At 59.2% G+C, this 23,994-nt stretch overlaps 1 protein-coding gene across 1 annotated transcript in view; it reads left to right on the top strand.

The window, feature by feature from the left end:
* Positions 1-1,610: 1,610 nt before the first annotated feature.
* The window catches only part of FIBCD1 (fibrinogen C domain containing 1), a 36,825-nt gene continuing 14,441 nt past the window's right edge, over positions 1,611-23,994 (top strand). Inside the window, exons 1-6 of the mRNA XM_025359938.1 lie at positions 1,611-1,638; positions 2,000-2,112; positions 11,245-11,268; positions 11,930-12,409; positions 17,570-17,729; positions 18,089-18,225. Coding sequence (XP_025215723.1) covers positions 2,041-2,112; positions 11,245-11,268; positions 11,930-12,409; positions 17,570-17,729; positions 18,089-18,225 — 873 coding nt within the window. The 5' untranslated portion in view covers positions 1,611-1,638; positions 2,000-2,040. The remainder of the gene's footprint in view (positions 1,639-1,999; positions 2,113-11,244; positions 11,269-11,929; positions 12,410-17,569; positions 17,730-18,088; positions 18,226-23,994) is intronic.

Below are 23,994 nucleotides of genomic sequence, written 5' to 3' on the forward strand. Positions count from 1 at the left end.
ACTGTGGCAGAGCCCTTCCGAAGCGTGTGCAGTTAACCCTTTGGCTTACAAGGGGAAACTGAGGCTAGGAGAGGTATGTTGCTTGCCCTCAGCCACACAGCCAGGGCCCTGTGCCCTCTACCACAACCTTCTTCCCAAGTCTGAGGGCCCTCTAGGTCACCTGCTGACCCTCTTAATTCATAGGAAAGGCCCAGGGGCGAGAAAGAGCCAGAGGCCAGAATTGGAACCTGGGTCTCCTGACTCCCAGCCATTGCTGTGGGATCCTCTCCAACTCCCGGGCCGCCTCAGTCCGGGAAGCCGGGATCCGGCCGCAGGTGAGGCCAGCGGTCGTCCTGGAAGGAAAAGGTGGCTGGGGACAAACAGCTGGTGGCTTGTGAATCCAGCGCCTGGCGGGTGACAGTCTCCTCGGATGGCACGGGGCCCAGGGAGTGCCCCAGCCCAGGCTGGACGCGGCCCCCACCCGCAGCCAGTCTGCCCTGCCGGTGCCGGACGCTTAGAGGGATCGGGAGAGGGACGAAGATGGGGCGACAGACTGGCAGCCAGTGGGGGAGAGACGGAGACGGTGCCAGGGAACAGCGCGGCGGCCAAGGCGCCCCGGGAGCCGGAAAACAGCTTTGGGGAGAAGCGGGGGCGGGGAACGGGGGTGTCTGTCTGGAGCTGGGGGAGCAGAAAAATATGGGGCCGCAGAAAGGGGCGGAGGAGGGGCGGCCGGCGGGCTCGGCGGGAGGGGAGCGCGGCGTCGGGCAGTGTGGGCGCCTCCCGGTCGGAAGCCACGATAGCAGCTCCTTCGCCGCGCAGATTAAGGACTTTGTCAATTACCTCCGAAAGCCGCTCCGGGCGGATTAAATGCTTTTAAAAGTGCTGCTGGTGGGAAGGGGCAACTAAGAAGCCCCCTCCCGGCACAAATCCCCTCCCGGCGGAGGAGGAGGCAGTGGCTGGGACCGCGCGGGGCGCGCCGGGGAGCGCGGGATCCGCCGGGAGCGCGGGCCAAGCGCGGAGCGGCTGGCACTCGCGACCACAGAGCAGTCGACTGTAGCAGTGGCGGGGACCCCCATTTCGCCCACGGGCCGCGCGGGCCAGGGGGCGTCGGGTGGGCTCTCCGACCGCCGGCGCGAGGGCACGCGTCTGCGGAAGCGGACTGGGACGCCCCCAGGACCAGGCTCACGCGTCGGGGTCGGGAGCAGGGAGTTCCCCGGGGGCTGGAGACCCCACAGCTGGGTGCACTTGCCCCAGAACCTGGACCGAGACCTCGGGGGCCCGCAGGGGCGCACCTCCACCGAACCTGCCCCAGGTGCAGCCAGGGTCTTGGGGCGAGCTCTGCTCCTTGAGCCAGGAGGGAGCCAGGAGGAGCGCCGCGCCACTCCCCCGAGACGCCGAACCGGCCGGCAGGGGCGCCCTTGGGGCCCGCCCCGCGCAAGGTGAGTTGTGCGAGTCCGGCCCGGGAGGAAGTTTGAGCAGAGACGCCGCCGGGGGGCTGTCAGGCCCCTCTGGGAGCCAGCAGGAGCAGGGCCGCCCGCGGCTGTTTGCTGCCCTTCGGCCGGCCGCGGTGTCTGGGGGCCAGTTCGGCCTCCTTTCTCTTGGCCTTTTCGGAGGCGGAGTTCACTATCCAAGTCCGCGGGTGTGAGCGCGCGCGTGTGTGTGAGTGTGTCGGGGGAGGCCAAGGGGAGCAATATAAAGCAAAGAGAGTCCGAGACCAGAAAAGACGCGGAGATTGAGAAGGAGGGAGGAGGGACGAGGGAGGAGGGAGAGGAGCGCGCCAGGGAGGCGCGGGAGCCGTGAGCGGGGACGGCGCGCAGCGCGAGCGGCGGGCGTTGGGCTGGCGGCTCTCGCGCTCCCGCTCCCGCTCCCGCTCCCGCCCGCACACAGCGGCGCGCTCATCCGCACACGCCTGCCCGCTCCCGGGCCGCCCCGGCGCGGGGCACAGAGGCGGGGACCCGGTGGACAGAGCGCGCCCCGCGCCCCGCGCCCGCGCCCACCCCGCTGCCTTTGCGCTCCGCAGCGGCGCGTCGCGCCCGGCGCCCCCGCCAGTCCTGCCGGAAGATGGTCAACGACCGGTGGAAGACCATGGGCGGCGCTGCCCAACTTGAGGACCGGCCGCGCGACAAGCCGCAGGTACGCGCGGGCGCTGGGACACTGGGCCTGGGTGGCTGGCCAGGCGGTGGCTGCTCGGGCCGGCGGGGCGGGCACCCAGTGCGGGGGCTGGAGTTTGGAGCGCACCCCTTCGAGGCTCCGGAGGCACGGGTCGGGATGGGGACCCTCCTCTCCTCCTCCCCTAGCCGAGGCTTGAACTCGAGGTTCGATGGGGGCAGCACCCCTGCAGGAACCACGCGCGCTTCGGGCCGGGTACCCTTTGTCCCCGCACCCCCAGCGACCCCCTGGTGCACGGAGGTGCAGAGGGAGTCGGGGACTTACAGTTCGCTGTGTGTCCACAGACAAATCAGTCCCCTTGCTGAGTCTCCGTTTCCTCGCCTCTCCAATGGGCATCTTAGCCACCCACAAAATCTCCACTCTGGGCGCCACCCAGTGTCAGGCACCTGGTCCCGAACCTGACCCCCTGAATCTCCTCTGCATCCTTCCCTCTTTAGCCAGGGCCCTGCATACAGTAGGGGATCAATAAAGATTCATCTCCTGCAGGAACGCTGGGTGTTTTGATTTTCTGACTTTAAGACAAGGAAAGCAGGGCTCCGAGACGGTTGGCTCCTGCCTGAGGCCACGAAGCTCTGCTGGGATTTGAACCCTTGTCTGTGTGCTCCAGGGCTGGTTCATTCCTCCCTTCCTGCTGCCTCTTCAGGGGCAGTGGAGGTGGGGCTTGGAGGGTGCCCAGGGCTGTGCGGTGGAAGCGGGTGAGGGCAGAGCACCCGGGCTGGCCAGCAAGGAGGCTGGAGTCCGGAAGCCGAGGCGGAGGGGAGCCCCAGGGCTGCCCGGGGCTGGGCTGCCAAGGGACTGGGGCAGGCAGGCGAAATGAGGAGGCAGCTCGCTCACCAAGGAGAGGAAAGAGTAGGGCTGCCCATTTTAAATTTTAAATTTCTCCCAGACAGATGTCATTGGGGAAGGAACAGTTCGTGCTTGCAGCTGCAGGAGGGGGTGGCACGGGCAGCCCTTGGTGGTCCCTTCCCCTCAGGAGCTGCAACCTGCTCATTCTTCCTGGTGTGACACTGCTGTGGCACAAGGGCCCAGCCCTCTACGGTTTGCAAAGCCCCTTCCCGTTCATCGGCATTACCTCACTTCTCCAAGCAGGCTGGGGGCCAGTGCGTCCCCACATCACAGACCAGGGATCAGAGAGGTTGGGAACATGCCCAAGTCACACGGCACGTTGGCAAGAGAGTGGAGATTCAAACCCTGGTCTAACCACACACCTATCCCACTGCTTCTCATGGGCAGTCGGGCGCCTCTAAAGGTCAGGTCTACACCTAACCGCCCCCCCAGATAACAAGTTCCCTTCTGCTGAGATCTGACTTCTCCCCCTTAGCAAGAACTGTCTTAACTTCTAGACCTGTCCTCCAAGGCCATTCCCAGCCTGGCGCACTGTGCCTTCCCATTGGTCCCTTACAGGCAGTGACTGTTTGTTATTTGCCAACCCTGGGCCCCACACCACGCTGTCCCATTTCCAGATCTTTTCTGTGTCATCTTGTTTGCTTCCCCAGGCTTACACACACACACACACACACACCCCTTCACTCAGTGACACCCTACATATACTCAAAACCTAACTCAAATGCTGCCACCTCCTCCAGGAAGCCTTCCCTGATGCCCTGTGGCTGTATCTCTAAGTTCTAGTAGTGTTGTAGCATGTGCCACTCAGCTGCCTTGTCCTGGGCCCCTCCTGCATCAGGAGATCCCTTTGCACACACCCTCCTCTGGAGCCCATCTCTGGTTCTCTGCCCGGGCCCAGGCTCCATTCCTTCCAGGCAGCTCAGGTCAGGCATTGAGGATGTTTGCTGAATCGAACTGCACGAAGCTTCGGCCAGGAAGAGCCTCAGGAGACAGCCAGCAGGCACTGGTCTGTCTCAAGGGGAGGTGCCTTCTGGGGAATGTGTTTGAAATGTGGCTTCAAGGCCTCTGGACCGGGCCCTGCCTTCCTTTGCTGTTCCCTGAGGACACAGCTTTCAGCTGCCACCAGGCCACACAGCCCAGCTGTCTGCCCCTTGGCACTGGAGGCAGCTTGAAGGCTGTGGCTCCTGGAGCCTGGGCCAATAGCAAGCACCCCCGCCTCCCCTCCCCACCCCTTTGGTGACCCAGCATGTAGACAGCCTGTTCCCTGTGCCGGCTCTGGGCTTGTTTGAAGCTTCAGACAAGAGGCAAGGCCCTTCCTGTGGCCACTGTCAGAAGAAAGAGAGAGCGCTGGCTGCCCTGGTTCCCTTGGGCCTGCCCTCCCTTGGGCCAGCCTTCTCTCCTCCTTTGCGGCCAGGTTCATCTCACCCGCTGACATGCTGTGTGGCTCTGGGTAAGTTACTCCCCCTCTCTGGGCCTGGGCTTCACCATCTGTAAAGTGGGAACAGCAATCTTCACTTCCTCCTCATTTCACAAGGGCTGTTATGGGGGCCACGTGAAATACTGGTGTGTTTTGCAAACTGTAAAGCACTGTATGCTCATGAGGAGGATGCCTCTCGCAGCAGCCTGTCCCCTCCACAGGCTGGCTGTGTCCCGGTCTCCTCTCTGCCCACCAGGAAACGCCGTCTGAACATCTGGCTCCTACCAGAGGGGCCTGGCCGAGATTCTTTAACGGGGGCTTTTCCTCTGGGAGCATAATGCCGATGCTGCACTCCAAGCACCAGTAGGTCACAGGCCACACCTCTCGTTTCTTAGTCACCGGCACCCTAGGAGCTTGGTGGCAGGGATGATGAGACTGAGGAAACTGAGACTAAGAGCTGGAGCGGGGACTCGAACCTGGGTCTTCTTGGACAGCAGACAAGGGCCTCTGTGGGAGGATGGAGGGAAGAGAGGCTGGCCGCCCTTTCTTGGTTCAGCCCACTCAGCCCGAGTTGGGGCTCCAGTGTCCAGGCTGTGTGGTTCTCAGGGCACCAAAAGCACCTGCTGTGAGTGGGTATAGCCCAGGTCCAGAAGTCCTGAAGGATCATTGTCCAAATGTAGCCATTTCTGGGGACGCTGTGGGCCCCCTCTATCCCAGCCCTATCCAGCCTCAGCTCCTCTTTGCCGGGCGACCTTGGATGAGTTGCCAACTCGGACTTTGTTAGCGCGCCCCCCCTCTCCCTGCAGATTGGACTTTGTTAGCGCGCCCTCCCTCTCCCTGCAGATTGGACTTTGTTAGCGCGCCCTCCCTCTCCCTGCAGATTGGACTTTGTTAGCGCGCCCTCCCTCTCCCTGCAGAATGAAGAGCCTCTCACACCCTTGGGGCAGAGTGAAACGATATTTGCCAGGAGTTTGGAGTTTGTCAGATGAAAGGCTCTAGAAATAGCAATGATTCTTCTGGTCTTGGAGCGCGGGGCAGGAAGTCACCCTGCAACCATCTCTGCTGGTCAGAGGGGCTTGTTTTTCCCAAGCCACCCTACAGGGAGGTCAACTTCCAACCCACCCCAGGCAAGATCTCTTGACGCTTTCAAAATTTCTAAGAACATTTCAGAAAGAAAGAAAGAAAATCTCTTGGGGAAGTTCTTCCTGATATCTAACCTAAATCCCTACTGCATTAAATTTACTCAGTGACTATTGAGGGAGGCCCCACCTCATGCTAGGAGGTATAGTCTGGTGGATATGGTCTGTGCCTCAGGCAGCTTAGAGTCTCTTGGGGGGCACAAGCTCACAGGTCAGAGGCGATTACAAACCATCATGGGTGCTAGAAAGAAGATCTATGCCTCTTCTTGTCCCTTGGGGTTTGGGTTGAGGTCACTGTGCTAGGCTTGGGGTTTCCCGAGCCCCTCCTGCTGAGCTCACTGTTTAGCCGGGGTGTGGTGTGGCTGAGGAGGCAGAATGGATGGGAGCAGGTGACTGGCCAGACGTTGAGTGAGGGAGGGAGGCCTGGGGAGGTGCCAGCTTTGTGGGGGCAGCAGGTGGGGTTGGTGCCATCCCTGAGTGAGAAATAGGAGGGCTCAGGTTTGGGGTAGAGAGACGCTGGTTTGGGCCTCAGTGGGCTTGAGGCCCCGGTGGGCCCTCTGGGAGGCCAGAGCTGTATGTTGGGGGGATGGCAGGCAAGACCCTTATAGGAAACATCTGGAGAACCCCTATCCATGGTTCAGAGCAAATGCTCGCAGGGAGTGAGACAGCTGGAGGGCTTGGATCCTCCAGGAGGGGCAGAGGCTGGGAGCTCTGTGGGGCGCTCTTATCCCCTTGGACACCTTCAGCCCCTCCTGTGCCCCTCCCTGTGGCCTGAGGCTCCAGATGGCCCTGGCAGGGTTCTTCTGAAGGGCCACCAGCAGGATGGTGGTTCCCGCTCAGATCTCACAGAACAAGCCTGCAGACCCCCTTCCTAAGTCTTTGGGACCCCAGAATGGTGAGCAGAACCACCAGCCCTTCACCCCCACGGGTGTCTCCGGGACCCTCCCTCTGCCAGGGCCAGGGGCTCAGAGTTCAGCCCTTACTGGGAGCCGTGTGCCCAGCCATGTGCCAGCCGGGAGCGGCGTGGGCTCCTGGGGGACAGGAGGAATTTCCCCAAGGCTCTGGCCTGAGGCAAGGCCCAGTCCTGTCAACCCACGGAGCCCATAACCCCCCCGCCCAGGCTCTGTGCAAGCCTCTACTGGATCCAGAGCGCACAGGACCCCGCCACCTCCAACTTTCCATCTCCCAGTGCAAAGCCCCAGGATGTGTTTTGGTCATGCACAACAGCTGCCTGCCTTGGGCTGGGTGCTCTTAGGAGATGGGGGTGGGTGGCAGGAGGGGCACTTACCTGGGTCTAACCTGGCCTGGTCTCCCCTGGAGGGAGACGTTCTTCTTACTTTCATCTGTGGAGTGTGGTCCCAGTCTCCCCCGGGGACTCCTGCCAGCCAGCTCCCTTAGGAGGTGAGGAGGAAGGGAGGTGTGCCAGCTTAGCAGAGCGCCTTGGCATCAGATCCCTTCCTCCTCAGCTCCCCCCCACCCCGCTTCCTCAGAACCCCCAAGGCTGGGGCCTCAGAGAAGGTAGCCTGGACAGAGGTCACCCTATAACTGAGGCACCCCTGGGGGCTGCCTGCCGCCCTCCTGGCACGAGCCTTATCCTCCTTTTGGCCAGGGCTTCTTAGGCAACCATGAACCCTGGGTGGGCACTGGGGGTCACTCGAGGAACCAGGCTGAGTCCCTCCAGCTGGAAGCTCATGCAAGTGGTCAGTGGCAGAAGTGGGCTTTGAACCCGGGGCTCCCGGCTTAGGACCTGGTCTCTCTCCTGCCCACCTGCCCGGGATGCCCTGTCTTGGGAGCTGGGGGCTCTCCCCATTCCGCGGCCCCCAGGGAGTGCACCCCGCTTGGCCACGCCAGGACGGATGAATCAGTTCCAGCCTCAGGCACACCAGTTGGGCTGCTCAGCGCCCAGAACCCCCCCCTTATTATCTCGGGCAGATTTCTTCGCAAGGCACGTAAACGGCAGCCCATAAAAGCGAACAGTACTTCATCTTTAAGGTGATCTCTGAAGACTAATTCTCCTCTGCTGAGTGCCCTGTTTCATCTCCAAGCTCTGCTGTTCCCTGCCTCCAGGGGACCCCCTGCGGCTTCCTCGAGCCCCTCCCCATTTTGGTGCCCTCTGCCTTCCCACCAGGGAGGGGCTTGAGTGGGAGGAGGGTGCAAGATAGGGCAGGGGTGTGGGAGTCGCAGAGGGGAGACGGCTGACCTCTCTGCCATGCCAGCCCCAGCCTCGCCAGCCAGCGGACCTTAATGCTACACAGTCTGGTGATGCGGCCCTGAGCTGCTCGGGGCAAGGTGTCTCCCGACGGACTCCAGAAGCGTGCATGACAGGGACTTAGCTGCTGACACAGAGCTTTGTCTATCAAACCCAGCCATACTTTAGGCAGAGGAAGGAAATCATAGAACAGCCCAGTTAGCGGCCCTGGCACAGAGGCAGTTCCGGAGTGCCCCAGTCCTGGGTCCAGGTGGTGGCTCCAGTGCACCTCCCCCACGTGACTTTGGATGAGGGTCTTGTTCTCTGAGCCTCAGTTTTCCAATCTGCGTCGTCAATTCAACCATAGCCTCAACTGCATGGGGTTACTTGGAGAATTCAGTGATGGGAACATGGTCCACGCCCAAGGAATGGCAGTGATGGTGCAGCGCCCACCTGTCTGTAAGCTGCTGACCTGCTGGGGGCTGGGGATGGCCTGAGGCTTGCCCATTCTGTGCCAGGCTATCAGAGATGGGCACAGGGTCAGAGGCAGCCCTGCCAAGTCAGGTAGGTCTCAGGAATGCCTTCACCCCTTCCCCATGCCAGCTCCCTCCTGTCCATCTGCCTGTCCACCCAGCAGCGGCCATCGGGGCTGCTCTGTGCCAGGTGTTGAGCAGGTCCCTACCTGTGGAGGGGCTCCCAAGTTTCCTGAACTTGGGATTCACTAGTCCCTGAATCCTCAGAAGCTGTGTCCACAGCTTTCACAAGACACCCCGAAAGAGTTAGACAAAGTCAAGAATCACGGTCTATGCACCAGGCATGGTAGCTCGCGCCTGTAATCTCAGCACTTTGGGAGGCCAAGGTGTGAGGATTGCTTGAGCCCAGGTGTTTGAGGCCAGCCTGGGCAAAGTAAGGAGTCCCTATCGCTACAAAAATTAAAAAAAAAAAAAGAAAATTAGCCAGGCATGATGGTGCATAGTCCCAGCTACTCAAGAGGCTGAGACGGGAAGGTTGCTTGAGCCAAGGAATTTGAGGCTGCAGTGAGCTAGGATTATGCCCTTGCACTGCAACCTGGGTGACAGAGTGAGTCCTTGTCTCTTAAAAAAAGAATCCCGCCAGGCGCGGTGGCTCAAGCCTGTAATCCCAGCACTTTGGGAGGCCGAGGTTGGTGGATCACGAGGTCAGGAGATCGAGACCATCCTGGCTAACACGGTGAAACCCCGTCTCTACTAAAAATGCAAAAAATTAGCCGGGCGCGGTGGCAGGCACCTGTATTCCCAGCTACTCGGGAAGGCTGAGGCAGGAGAATGGCATGAACCCAGGAGGTGGAGCTTGCAGTGAGCTGATATCGCACCACTGCCCTCCAGCCCGAGTGACAGAGCAAGACTCCGTCTCCAAAAAAAGAATCCCAGTAATCCAAGTCCATAGAACAGGAACTCCCCAAGAGCAGGAGCTGGAGCTGACTGGTGCCCTGATACCTCCTCAGGATTGGCCCAGAGCCTGGTCATGGGGAGATCTAGTGAATGTGGAATAGATGATTGAATGAATGATTGAGTGAATGAAGTTGAAGGCCACAACAATCTGTCTTGTAAGCACCCTCACGGGGGGAGCACAGAGGAAGAGCCCCTCCAAGCTGGGGGGAGTGGAGGGGAAACAGTCAAGGAAGGCTTCCTGGAGGAAGTGACAGCTAGCTGAGCCCTGAAGGAAGAGAATATATTAGGCCAGTGGAAGAGGAGGAGGGGAAGCGGATGCTCCTGGCTAGCCAAGGGAGCAGTTTGTGCAGAGCTGGTGCAGGAAAACTGTGCATTCAGGTCTGGCTGGAGTAAATTGTCTTGATGCGTGGAGCCTGGAATGGACATAGGTCCCAAGGGGCCCGGGCAGGCGTGGAGTACTGAGTCCTGGCAGCCGCATGACAACAGCGACAGGCCAAGGAACTCTCTTCCACATCCTGAAAACAAAGCAGATCTCTTTGCTGGGGATCTGCATGTCCAGGCGCATGTCCCCTCCACCCTGTCCTCTTTGGGTGACAAGTAGGTCATTTGGCAGGTCCTTGTAGAATTTGAATTTACAAAAATGATTCTTTCCTCTGCCTCATCTTCTAGGTAGTAAGATACAATGATGTAAGAGGCATCTATCTCTGTACAGTGTATCACTAAGAAAGCAAGCAAACTGTCCATTACAATTGTAAGACGTCCCCCCATGTTGGAGATGCTAAAACGTGAAAAAAAAGAGAAGGTGCATCCCAGCATTGACGACACACAGAAATAACACTTTGGGTGGAAAAAAAAGTCCTCCAGATGCTGTGTGCACATTGATCATGGGATAATAAAAGCCACTAATATTTATTGCGCGAGCACAACGTGCCAGGCATGGCTCCAAGCGCTTTAATATACGAAGTCATTTAAAGACAAGTCTCAAATTCAGAAAGTTGAAAATGTGGGGAAAATGTGTCTGAGAGTTGAGGAAATTCAATCATAGGAGGGGCCTGGCCTGGGGAGGAAGGCAGGAGGCTTGGGGCCTAAACCCAGTTCTGCTTTTGTTTGCTGTGTGACTCTGGGAGAGCCCCTTGCCCTCTCTGGGCCTCAATTTTCCCTTGTGTGTAATGCTCAGGGGCTGTGAGCAACTCTGCCCAGTGAATCTGGGCCTCCGAGAGCGTATGCAGCCACACTCTGGCACCTCCGTTCACCACAAGCTGTTCCTCGGCCCTGGCTTCTGGCCAACACGATTTTTTTTTTTTTTTTTTTTTTAATCGCACCTGCCCTTCGTTCCCATTTTGTTTGTTTGTTTGTTTGTTTGTTTTTGAGATGGAGTCTAGCTCTGTCTCCAGGCTGGAGTTCAGTGGCACGATCTCAGCTCACTGTAACCTCCACCTCTCAGGTTCAAGGGATTCTCGTGCCTCAGCCTCCTGAGTAGCTGGGACTACAGGCATGCGCCACCACGCCCAGCTAATTTTTGTATTTTTAGTAGAGACGGGGTTTCACCTTGTTGGCCAGGACGGTCTCGATCTCCTGACCTCGTGACCTGCCCGCCTCGGCCTCCCAAGTGTTGGCCTTACAGGCGTGAGCCACCGCGCCCGGCCCCGTCCCCGGTTTTGAGATATGGCTTGTTCTGGAGTGACAGCCACTTGTTGCCTCGGCGCCCCTCCTCCTTGGAAGGCAGCAGGCCTCTTCTCCAGGGTGGCCTTAGGGCTACCTGGCCCAGCAGGTTGGCATTTGCCCTGCCAGGGGCCTGCTCTGTAAAGAGGTAGAGGAAGGAGAGAGGACGGGGTGGGGTACGGGGAGGAGGTGCCTGGGAGCCCCCATGTGCCCTGGGGACTGGAGGACAGTGAGACAGAACACAGGATGTGGCTGCCGCTATTGGAAGGGACCTTCCGTGATGGGTGCCCACTACCCCAGGGCACTCGTTCCAGAGACAGCACGAGACCATCTCTACATCGCTGCTGTTGCATCACAGCTGTCTCTGACCCGTGTATAGAGAGGTGGGTGTCTCTGTATCGCTCTATTTTACAGGCGAGGAAACTGAGGCTCAGAGAGGTGAGGCCCCTCGCCCAAGGTCACACTGTGGGAAATGCAGCTTGGAGGCCTGAGCCCTGACCCGTCTGGCTGCAGAGGTGGGATCTCCACCTCCAGCCCTTACTGGGTGGTATGGGCTCCACGGGGGCCACACGGCCGCACACACAGGTGACCATGGGTCCTTGGGCTGTCACCGTGCAGGGCATGGGGGGTGGGGGGCAGGCGGCAGGGGCGGCGAGAAGGAAGGCTTGGCATTCTGCTTGTGTCTGTGTGTCTTTCTGCCTCGGTTTCTATTTCCCATCCTCTCCATCTCCATCTCCCTGCATCTCCCTGTGTCTCCCTGTGTCTCCCTGCATCTCCCTGCGTCTCCCTGTGCCTCCTTGTGTCTCCCTACATTTCCCTGTCTCTCCCTACGTCTCCACCTCCCCTCTGGGGCCCTGTCTCTCTCCACTTTCTCCCTGAGGCGCTCGCTGTGTCCCTCTCACTGCATCTGTGCGTGTCCCTGTCTCTCTGTCTCCCCTTGGTCTGTCTCTCAGTGCCTGTCTCATCTCAGTCTCTCTGTGCCACACCCTCGCCCAGCCCCCAAGAAGGGGCTTCTCTGACCCCAGGTATGCCTCTAATGCTGGCCCCTTCTCTCTCCTGTTTGTCTGTCTATGTCTGTGTGTCCTGGGCGGGCCTGCAGCGGCCTAGCTGTGGTTACATGCTGTGCACCATGCTGCTGGCCCTGGCTGTGCTGCTGGCTGTGGCTGTCACCGGTGCCGTGCTGTTCCTGAACCACACCCACATGCCAGGCACGGCGCCCCCACCTGTCGTCAGCACTGGGGCTGCCGGTGCCAACAGCGCCCTGGTCACTGTGGAGAGGGCAGACAGCTCCCGCCTCAGCATCCTCATCGACCCACGCTGCCCTGACCTCGCCGACAGCTTCGCACGCCTGGAGAGCGCCCAGGCCTCGGTGCTGGAGGCGCTGACCGAGCACCAGGCCCAGCCACGGCTGGTGGGCGACCAGGAGCAGGAGCTGCTGGACACGCTGGCCGACCAGCTGCCGCGGCTGCTGACCCGAGCCTCAGAGCTGCAGACGGAGTGCATGGGGCTGCGGAAGGGGCATGGCACGCTGGGCCAGGGCCTCAGCGCCCTGCAGAGTGAGCAGGGCCGCCTCATCCAGGTAGGGCTGGGGTCTGCGTCTTGGGGTCTTGCTAGAGGCAAGGGGTTGGTGCTGCCAACGTGCCAGGCGCCTGATGTCCACAGCCTCACTTAATCCCCAAGTGCCCCAGACAAGGGGCTACTGCTGTTCCCATCTACAGACAAGCCCATGAAACTCAGGGAGGTGCAGTCACTCATCCAGGGCCGCACAGCTACTGGAAGCCAGGATTCAAACCCAGTTTCTTTCCCGGTGACCCTGGGTAATTGTACAGCACCTCACGGCGTTTGGCACTCAGTCAAATCCAGGGCTCGAGGGCTTCCCCAGTGCTCCAAGAGGCAGGCGAGGCAGGGCATTGCGCCCCCATCAGCAGCAAATCGAGGCTTAGAGAGGGGATGTGACTTGCTAAAGATCACGTGACTGGTCAGTGTCACCTCATCAGAGAGAGCTGCACCCCATTTCTCCACGATCCTCCCAGTTCACTACCATGCAATGCCCGCAGCTTCCCAGGGACAGAGATACCAGTCCAGGCAACCCAGCCAGACCCCTAGCCTGTCCCAAACCACCTCCACCCTCCCCACCCCTGCCCCCAGCCAAGCCAGGCTCCAGCCAGCTCCAGGCGGATCTGGGTGAAGATTTTCCAACTTCAGCTCTGAGACCACACTGGAAGCACCACCCACAAGAAGTTTCTCCTTCATAGGATGAGGGACGTGGGATCATCTCTTCTGCCTCCACCCTTTTCCAGGACAGAAAATGGTGGCCCAGAAAGGGGTGGTGATTTTTTTCCTGGGTGCCGTGGCCGGGTCAGACCTGGAATCCAGCCCCCTTGGAGCCCTGCCCAGCCCCTGGCCCTGTGCCACATCCTCCCAGTGACTCAGATCCCTGGAGGCTAGGAGCCAAGCCCCTGCCCCCTTGGGCGCCCCAGCCCCTTCCGCCCCACCTCCCAGCAGCCACTGGGAGAACCAGGCATTTGGTCACTCAGCGCTCATGAGCAATGGGCCCCTTCCCTGTCTCTGAAGGCTGCAGCTGGAGAAATTACAGTCCTCATCCCACCCTGTCTGGGTGACTGATGGGAAGGTGGCTTCCCCTTCCCGGGGTAGAGGGATGTTTAGACTGCCTTCTGGCTGCCGCCCGCCCCCGGCTGCAACTTCCCCAGGCCTCATCAGCAGGGCTGGGGGCTAGGAGTACCTCCTGACTTTCTGGCTGACCTGGGATCCCTACCTCACTCCAAATCGCTCAGCCCCTGGTCAGCTCAGGCCCAGTTCATGAAGGCGTGCCCTTAGAGCTGGGGTGGGGAATTTAGAAGGAGGGACCCCAGAGTCCTGCCCTCCCAATAGCCTGCACAGAGGTACAGAGTGTTCCCGCAAGACTAACAGCCTTTCTGGGCCCAGGAGCGCCGGCTCACCTGACATATTTACTCCCCCAAAAATGTTTGATTTGACTCATTCCCCACAGACTGGATGATTCAAGAGACAGTGTGTCTTTATGTTTCATTCAGAGGCAGCGAGCCGTGCTCTTAACTCCTCCCTTCCAAGCTTCCCAGACCCTCAGTTGATCAGACGTGAGTTTCTCGAAGCTGTGCCTGCAGGCACCTTGGGTTGGAATCGCCAGAGGTGTTTGTTACAAGGCAACTTCCTGGCCGGGTGCAGTGACTCATGCCATAATCCCAGCACTTTGGGAAGCTGAGGCGGGCAGATCACTTGGAGTCAGGAGTTCAAAACCAGCCTGGCCAACATGGTGAAACCCCGTCTCGACTAAAAATACAAAAATTAGCCGGGCGGGCGCCTGTAATCTCAGCTACTCAGGAGGCTGAGGCAGGAAAATAGCTCAAACCCGGAAGGCAGAGGTTGCAGTGAGTCAAGGTCACGCCACTGCACTCCAGCCTGGGCAACCGAGCGAGACTCTGTCTCAAAAAAAGGAAAATGCAAGTTCCTGGGCCTCATCCCCAACCCCCTGCAGCCCCCCGGACGGGGGTGATTCTCATGTGTAGTCCCTGAGGCCTGCTGGTCATGGCTGAGCTGAGCCGTTCTGCCCAGAGGGTCTGAGTCCACAGAGCTTAGATCCAGTCTAGGCCCCATCTGTGCCAGCTGTGGGATGCTGGGCAGGTTGCAGCCCCTCTCTGGGCTGGTTCTTCTGACCCATGAAAGGTGCATAACACAGTCTATGCTGAGGGGATATTGGAGGGCCTGGCTACAGGGCTTTGTTGGCTCTGTCACCGTCTGTACCATCAACATCTCCTTATTACTATAGTAGAAATTGTTTGTGAGCTGAAATTTAAACCTATAGGGAACCACCATGCTACTATTGAAAACTCCCTTTTCTTTTTTCTTTTTTTTTTTTTTTTTTTTTTTTTCCTCTGAGTCGGTCTTACTCTGTCACCCATGCCAGAGAGCAGTGGCGCGATCACGGCTTATTACAATCTCCACCTCCTGGGCTCAAGCAATCCTCCCACCTCAGCCTTCTAAGTAGCAGGCACTACCAGTGTGCACCACCATGTCTAGCTAATTTTTTTGATTTTAAAAAAATGTTTTTGTAGAGAGGTCTTGCTGTGGTGCTCAGGCTGGTCTCAAACTCCTGGCCTCAAGCAATCCACCCACTTTGGCCTCCCCACGTGCTGATATTACTGTGTTGGGCCGAAAAATCCCTTTTCTGATAGGAATGATAGGTCTACACCACGTGCTGGGCTCTGTGTTGACGGCACTTTGCAGCCCAATAACCCCAGGAGGTTGGTACATTTGTTATCCCATTTTATTTTAATTCATTTATTTATTTTTTTGAGACATGGTTGTATCGCTCTGTCACCCAGGCTGGAGTGCAGTGGCTCGATCTCGGCTCACTGCAACCTCTGTCTCCCGGGTTCAAGCAATTCTCCTGCCTCTGCCTCCTGAGTAGCTGGGACTATAGGCACGCACCACCATACCCAGCTAATTTTTTTTTGTATTTTTAGTAGAGACAGAGTTTCATCATGTTGGCCAGGCTGGTCTCAAACTCCTGACCTTAGGTGATCCACCCGACTTGGCCTCCCAAAGTGGTAGGATTACAGACCTGAGTCACCGCGCCCGGCCTTGTTATCCCATCTTATGGAGAGGCAGACTGAGGCTCTGAGTGGCAGGTGCCTGTGCAAGCTCGCTCACACAGCTAAGCAGTGCTGGAGACAGCAGCTTTGATGCCACTACCTCTAAGCGCTGCCCAGCCTTCCCCTGATGTGCCTGTGCAGCTCGGCGAGTAGAGACTCACTTCGCCATTAATTCGGGGCATGTTTATATATACATTTTCAACTTTAATCATCTGCTGGTTTAAACGGAGGTCTTCCCTGCCCGTTAGCAAGAGGGAGGAGGCTGTGCCTGAGTTTTCTGAGTGTGTTGTGGCTGTGTTGACTCAGATAAATGGGCAGCACCGGTGTGATTTAACCAAGTGATCTTTGCCGCACACACATCGCAGGGCAGCCCCCACCTGCCGTCTTCCCTCCCGCCCTGGTTTGGGGGTGCTCCCTCTGTCCCTCTGTGGGGCATGAGCTCGTCTACAGGACGCTGCTGTGACACCCAAACGCTCTGCCTGCTCATCTCTGCTCCTCTCTCCCCCTACCTCATCCCTCACTGAATCACCTGCTCAGCCGAGGGGAAACTGACAAGGAAACTAAAAGCTTTGCAGGGCCCCTGCCTCTGGATGAGCCGAGAATCATATTTTGTAAACTGCCGGCACTGTATATTTCTATTTTCCTTCCGCGAATGGGCTATTATCTGACAAGTGACAGGTTCGGTGTGTAAAGATCTGGCCAACTCCACGCTCGCTGGCTGGCCAGCTGTAGCTTGCTCGCCACCCCCTCACCCTCCACGTGGTCCTGCAGCCTCCTGCAGCCCAGGGTGGGGGCAACAGACCTCAGACCCTTCAGGCAGCCAACACAGGCAGAGGTGCTGGGGGACAGCCCCGTGCTTGCCAAATCCAACCCCAGGGCTGTGATGGAGGGAGGGGCGGGAGTGAAGGATGGAGAACAACGGCTGAGCTCCCCAGCCCAGGCTCTCCTGAATCCCCCCACTCAGAGAAACAGGGCTCATTATCCTGGGTTACAAGGCAGTGGAGACATGGAGAGATTCAGACACTGTTCCTGGGTCACGCAGCTAGTGAATGGGGGAGGGATTGGAGTGAAAACACAAGACAGTCAACACCAGAACCTGGGTCCAAACCACCACCCCGTCCCCATCCTGACCCTGGTCTCCTACATGAGAACACAGCCCCGGGCCCCTTTCCTGCCAGCCCGCCCTGGGGAAGTGGCCTGAGTCCGGGTCCCTGCCCCCAGTGCCATCCTTCACTCTCAGGGATCTCTCTTTCGGGGCCTCAGTTTCTCCATTTGTCACAAGAGATGACAACCTTAAGTCCTCTCTCTTTGCGGCGTGGTGGGGGTCCCAGTGAGCTCATGGACATGAGAGAGCCACAGAAACTCAGAGTGGTGTTTGCATGGGGAGTGGGGGTGGGATGGGGAAGACCTGTTGGTCCAGAAGCCCTGTGGCCTCCCCAGCCTCAGGGCACCCCTCTGTCAAGTCCAGATCCATCACTCCTGCCTCAGCAGCCTTGCTCGGGATCGGAAGAGGCAGCAGTGGGGATGTCTGGTAGCCTGGAAGGTGCTGTGGGAACTTGGTGTGCTGAGTACCCGGCCGGTCCTTGCTGCTGTGCTGGGCACCTCCCACGTGTTGTCACTGGTCCCCATAACAGTTCGGCCAGGCCAGGGGAGAGGAGGCGTGGTGAGGACACTCACCTCCAGTCCTATAACTGGCAAGTGGACCCGCTGGGCTGAAGCTGGATTTGCCCAACGCTGGGCGCTGTCTCCCTGCACGGCATGGCCTCCTCCAGTTTACTCTTCCCTGGGCTGAGCACGCAGAGATGGCTGAAGAAGACAGCCTGGGGCAGCAGGGGTGGCAGGTGCCTGCTGGAGCTTCCTTCCCTTCCTGCCTGCTCCCCGGCCCTCCCAGCCCTCGAGGCCCCAGAGCACAGGCTCCATCATAACCCGCTGGCCCCTCAGACCACCTTGGACAGGGACCCAAGGGCAGGGCAGGGCAGGGGCTACCATTGAGCCAGGAGCCCACCTCTGCCTCAGGAGAGGGCCCACTCTGGCCAGTGACCTGCTGTGTGCTCCACCCAACCCCCAACAGAGACCCTGCCCCCTCGGCTCACCCCCTGTGTCCGCAGCTTCTCTCTGAGAGCCAGGGCCACATGGCCCACCTGGTGAACTCCGTCGGCGACGTCCTGGATGCCCTACAGAGGGACCGGGGGCTGGGCCAGCCCCGCGCCAAGGCCGACCTTCAGAGAGCACCTGCCCGGGGAGCCCGGCCCCGGGGCTGTGCCACTGGTGAGTGGGGAAGGGGCTGCCTTCCTCCGGTGACTTGGGTCCCAGCTGTAGGGAGTGGGGAAGCTGGGGTGAGGGTTCCCAGCCATGAGACTTCCAGGGCCCGACCCTGCTTCCATGTGGCCTGTGCTTAAGCCCTCTTGGTCCATTCTCCAGATGAGGAAAGTAAGGCCCAGAGAGGGTGATTCTCTCACCCGGCCTCAGCAGGGAGCGGCAGAGCCAAGGTCGGACTCCAAGGCCGGTGCTCTCTCAACCCCATGGGACCCCCGCATGCGTTATCGACGGACAGACAGTGTGGGCGAGGGGGCTGGGCAGGAACGCGCTGGGGGCCGCAGCCACCCTGACGGCCTTGCCTGCCTCAGGCTCCCGGCCCCGGGACTGTCTGGACGTCCTCCTAAGCGGACAGCAGGACGATGGCATCTACTCTGTCTTCCCCACGCACTACCCGGCTGGCTTCCAGGTGTACTGTGACATGCGCACGGACGGCGGCGGCTGGACGGTGAGTGTCCCAGGCCGGGCGGGCGGCAGGACAGGCACCGGGGACCGCGAGGCTGTGTACGTGAACCTGGGTGTTCTGAGCAGCCTCCCACCCAGCCCTCCACCGTGGACCTGTGGACTGGCCCCGTCCCGGTGCCCTTTGGCCTGGCCTGACCCCACCCCTACAGAAGAGGGGAACAGGGGACTCCGTGAGCTGACCCTGGGGGACCCACTCTGGAACGAACATCAGGCAGGAGCCACTTTGGGCTCCCTGAGATCCTCAGCCGTGGCTCTTCCAGTGGAGGGTTTCTAGGCAAGTTGGGGTTTGGGCCTAGGAGGTTCCTACCTGTTGCTAACGTGGGTTCCAGGGCTGTTGTGTGCGGGCGCCTGAGTTTTTGAACTACCCAATACACGGCGCATGTGCAGAAGAGAAAGGAGGAGTGTGGCTGCTAGGAGCAGAGACCCCCCGCGGCTACAGGCTGACAGGAGCTGTCTGATTCCTGCGCCTCCTGGTTCCTGCTTGGGTGGGAAACAGGAGCGAGATGTCCCAGCTGCCAGTCACAGGGCAGGGGCGGGACCACACGAGGTGCTGGGAGAATGGGGCAGCTACCCTGGTTTGAAGACCCCAGGGCAGCTCCAGAGGGGCCTCTGGGAAGCCCCTTCCAGAACTGGGTTGGCAAGCTTTGTCTGCAAAGGGCCAGATAGGGAGGCTCAGAGGCCTGCTGTCCACACAGTCCTACAGAGGACGGAGGGGAGCTCTGATCTCCGTAGTAAAACGACTTCCCTCTGTCCTTTGTAGGGAAAACAGCCACAGAGCAAACCAAAAGGCGCAGGCGTGGCTTCGTTCCAGTGATGCTTGTAGACACTGAAATGTAAATGTTATGAAATTTTCATATTTTTCCTTACATGTTATTCAGTGGATATTTAAACTTTTTTCTTTTGATTTTAAAAAAACCATGTTAAGGCAGCGCTTTGTGGCTCACAGCTGTAATCCCAGCACTTTGGGAGGCTGAGGTGGGTGGATCATCGGAGGTCAGGAGCTTGAGACCAGCCTGGCCAATATGGTGAAACCCTGTCTCTACTAAAAATACAAAAATTAGCCAGGTGTGGTGGCTCATGCCTGTAAACCCACTACTCAGGAGGCTAAGGCAGGAGAATCGCTTGAACCCGGGAGGCGGAGGTTGCGGTGAGCTGAGACTGAGCCATTGCACTCCAGCCTTGGGCGACAGGGCAAGACTCCATCTCAAAAAAAGCTAAAAAATAAAAATAAATTAAAGCCATCTTAAAAATTCAGACCCTTCTTAGCTTCCTTGCTGTATACAAGCAGGCAGCCGGCAGGAAGTGTCCTGTGGGTGGTGGTTTGCTGACCCCATCCTAGAGCTGGAGACCCCTGGTGGCGGGAGCTGAGCTCACAGCCCCCTTCTCCCGCTGGTGGACTTCTGACCCCCTCCTGAGGCTCAGGCTTGGGGTTGGGCATTAGCAGGGCCAGCACTGGCCGCTGAGTGATTGTGTGCACATTGAAACGACGCATAGTTCTTCCTTTGTGCATACTGGGATGCCGGGCTTGGAGGAGAACAGATGTGAGCCCTGCCCACTGACTGGGTGCTCTTGAGCAGTGAACAACCTGCACTGCTGTCCCTGGAGGTCTGCGTGCCACCCTGAATGCTGCCCGGCCTTCCCCAGTTGGCTGTGGTTGGGACACCTAGTGACCGTGGAAAGCGGGACTAGGAGGACTGGCTCGTAAAGGCTTCTCCGCTTCACATTTCATTTCAGTTGGACAGATATTTTTGAGCGCCTACTGTATACTGGGTTCTGGGGAAGCAGAGAGATGGGGAAGCCCCTGTCCCAGTCCTCCCGAGGAATTTACAGGCCGGGGGGAACTGGGGGTGGAAGCAATCACTATAGTAGAGATGAAGGTAAAGCTTTGTGGCGAAGGGGGCATTTCTCATGAGCCATTACAGCGGGGAGGACTTCTGAGTGCGGGCATGAAGGAGAAGGTATTCCAGGAGGAGGGGGCAACCTAATGCAGCTCCCACGGCACATCTGGGGAGCAGGGCCCGGGAGATTCGTGGTGCATGAGGAGATGAGGCTGGAGTGGTCCGGCCCCAGGCTGCAGGGTTGGGACACACTCGGGAGCTACTGGGGGTGTGGAAGAGAGGAAGACGGGCTGGAGGCTGTGCTTCAGGAGGGGTGACTTGGCGATGTGCATCCTTGGGCAGTGGCGAGAGGGACAGGGAGGAGGTGCTATGAGTGTTCAGTCCTCAGGTCTCTGATGGGGCCCTGACAGCAGATGTCAGAGAGGCGGGGAGCCCAGAGGTTCCGTGCTCTGGCTCCGTCATCCACAGACCGCCCCAGGCATGGCTCTGAGTCCTGCTGTGTGACCTGGGGCAACTTACCCCGGTTCTCTGAGCCTCCATTTCCTCGGCTGTGAAATGGGGATGCCTGCCTGTATCCTTAGAGTTCTTAACTGCAAGCACAAGAAAGTGGGGGGCTCGGCTGAGAAGGAGTGTGCTGGAGAGAGACTGGGAGGCCAGAGATGCCAGTCAGGGCTGCTCAGCCAGGAACAGAGACCCCAGACCAGGCCAGGGGGTGGCCCGGTGAGAACCCCACTGCCCCAGGGCTATTGCCGCTGAGTGCAGGACACATCTTGCCCGGGATCTTGGTGTTGACTATTTTTGGTGTATTGATGTCTAGGCCCGCAAACATCCAGGGAAGGGACTTAACATCAGACAAAACAAGTGACCGAGAAACAGGAGAGACGGAAGCCTCTTGGCGGGGAGTTTTGCGGGGAGGCAGGGTATAGGCAGCCTGGGTCAGTGTTGAAAGGGGTCAGCCGTCCTCAGCAGAGGCAGGATGCGGGGAGGCCCGCACAGGCGGGCGGTGGAGGGGCGAGTCCACCAGCCGGGAAGAGCCTGCTGTGTTAGGAGCCAGCGTGAGAACAGACGAGAATCCCGCCAAGACCCCAAAGACAGACACATCTCTAAACCTGTCTGCAAGCTCCAGAGGAGAGCTTTTAAATGGACTGGAGCTGCTCTGGGGGATAAAAGCTCTTTTGTTTTCCTAACGCTGAGAACGTCTGAGTTATGGCATTTGCTTCAGGGAACCCCTTGGCGGGCGGAACAGTGAGAAGGCACCAGCCGAACCCAGAAATCAGAGTTCAGGGTCAGGACAGGCTTAATGAAAGGTCAGGATGCCGGAGCGGGCCATGCGTCCTCCACTCCGGTGGACGTGAAGCCAGTCTCCCGGGAAGTCAATCAGGATTTGGGCTGGGACGCGGGTCATTCCGACGGCCTCGGCTTCAGGGGCGATGAGAGGGGAGTCGATGGGGAACTCCCCCCCAGCCCTGGCACTCAGACACCTGGTTCCGGGGTCTCTGGGAGAGAGGCCGTTCTCATCTGAGAAGTGCTTGCGTGGCCAGTGAGCGTTAATATCCATTTGGGCCTCCATCAGAAGCAATCTTTTCCCAGGAACCTCTCGACATCTGTCAGGATCACCCCCCTGCCACACGGAATCTCTCAGAAACTCAATTTTTGTTTGGGAAGGAGCTGGCTGCCGCCTCTCCAGCCCCGGATACCATCCATCCTCATTAGACTCCCTGTCCAAACTGCCAGGCCTTGAGCGCCAACGCCACCTGATCCTTCCTGGAGGACAGGGCATCTGGAGCTGTGTCCCGAGACCCTGGGGCTGGACACGCTCACCAGAGCCTGCTTCCTGGAGAGACCTGCGTGTCGAGGGTGGAACTCAGCAGCCCTGTCCCCAGGGCCACTTTACAGTTCATACACTCCTGCCCCCTCCCCCAGCATCATGCCAGCGCCCTTCAATCCCTGGAGGCAGGCAGGGCAGCCTCAGAGAAGGCCAGGGATGTGCCCAAGGTCACCCAGCAGCCTCCAGGCCTCCCGCAGTGGCACACACTTATTCTTGTGTTCAAACACTGACCGCCCAAAGCAAGCCAGGGCCAGGGAGGTCAGCAGTGACTAGACAGGTCAGCAGGCTCCCGGCCTGGCGGACAGAAGGACGAGGAAGCCGACTTGTGCCAGGAATGGGGAGCCCCGGGGCTCAGAGGAGAGACCCCTATTCCAGTCTGGGGGATGGGAGGAGTGAGAGGCAGGGAGACGGCGTGGCTTGTCTGGGGGCCATGGTAGTTCAGTGCTACTGGCCTGTATGGTTTAAGGAGGTTTGGGTCCACGACAAGGCAGGGGAGGCGGCAGGGGCTGGGTCATGCAGGTGATCCTCAGACCCCATCATCACTCCCATCACAGGTCCGGCCCTTCCGTGACAGGAGTCCCAGGGGCAGGGACCACACCCTCCTGTGGCCACGTTAGCTTAGGGTGGGCACCACACCCGCACACCCTCGGCACTCTCTAAATGCTTGCCAGATGATGGCTGTTGGCACCCTTTGGCTGCATAGTCTTATCTCTGTAAGTCTTGCTTTTCTCATCTGTAAAATGGGTACAGTGTAGAGCTGCTCTGCAGATGTGGGCGAAGTCAGAACCCTTCACAGGCTGCTCACCCACCTGTGAGGAGTGAGCGGGGAGAGGGGCTGGGAGGGAGTCAGCGCTGAGCCCCGGAGGTTCCCTGTGAACACAGGATCTGGCTCTGCCTTGTAGCATCTTATAATCAAGGGGAGGCAGAGTTGTAAAAAGAAAGACCGGTTTTTCTTATTCAGAAGGTGCCGAGTGGGATGAAGCCAGCCATTGCCAGCCCACACCCCCCACCCCCAGCGCCCCTGGCTGTGTGAGATGCGAGGGTCACATCCCTTCTTGGAGGGCCCTTGCCCATCTGTCCAGTGGGGTGACCCCCTTGCCTGCCTTGCAGGGCCTGGGGAACGGGGTGGCTGTGCCCAGAATCTGCTGCGGGTGGGCGGAAGGAGGGTCTCGGCGCCTGGACTCCCCGCCCCCACCCAGGCTCCCTGTCCTGCTGCACAGTCTTGTCCCCACCGCAATCTGCCGGGGGCAGCGCTGCCCCCTAGGCCTGATTGCCAAGCCCTCATCATTGCATAGTCACTGGCCGGGTCACACACACTGGGTCCAGATCAACATGTCCTTCAGCAGGGACTTGGAGTGGCCACGATGGGACCCTATACCCGCCTGCTCCAATCCAGTCTCCCAACACCACAGTGTCAAGTGGCCCAAACCCTATTCTGTGCGGCCCTGTACTCTGCCAGGTGCTTCCTGTGTGCGAGGTCAGCCAGTACACATCTGCCTGTAATTGGTTCCCCTGGAACGGAGCCCCCACTTCCCCCCACCTGAGCTCTCCAGGCAGGGAGGAAAATCCTGCCCTCACATGGAGAACATCAAAGGAGCCCAGCAGCAGGCTCAGGCTCGGGGAGGGATGAAAAACTCCCGGGGCCTCCCCAGGTGCCAGCCTGGACCCCTGTGCCGGGGAGGCTGAGCAGCAGGACCTCGGGGTCCAGTAGATGAGATGTTAGCTCCTTCCTACTTGGGCTGCAGCTGTGGCCAGCTCTCCTTGTCCCAGAGGCAGTGGGGGCAGGGGATCTGCTGTGACATTGATGGGCCACAGTGTCCCCACACTGCTGCCTGGCCCACGCCCTGCCCTGGGGAATGGGTCCTCAGAGCACACACACCTCATAATGGCGAGGTGACTGGTGATTGGTGATTGGTGACAACACCTTCGCGTTTCCTTGGTTCATCGTGCAGAGAAAGCATGCCTCTGTTAGGAGCAGTTTGGATTTTTCAAACTTTTAACAGAACTAGGACAATGCACGTGCAGGGCCCAGCCCGCGTCCGATGTGGCTCAGCACCCAAGAAACAGCAGCTTGGCAGTGCTGTGC

Source organism: Theropithecus gelada, chromosome 15 (genome assembly GCF_003255815.1).
Source record: "Theropithecus gelada isolate Dixy chromosome 15, Tgel_1.0, whole genome shotgun sequence".
NCBI lineage: Eukaryota > Metazoa > Chordata > Mammalia > Primates > Cercopithecidae > Theropithecus > Theropithecus gelada.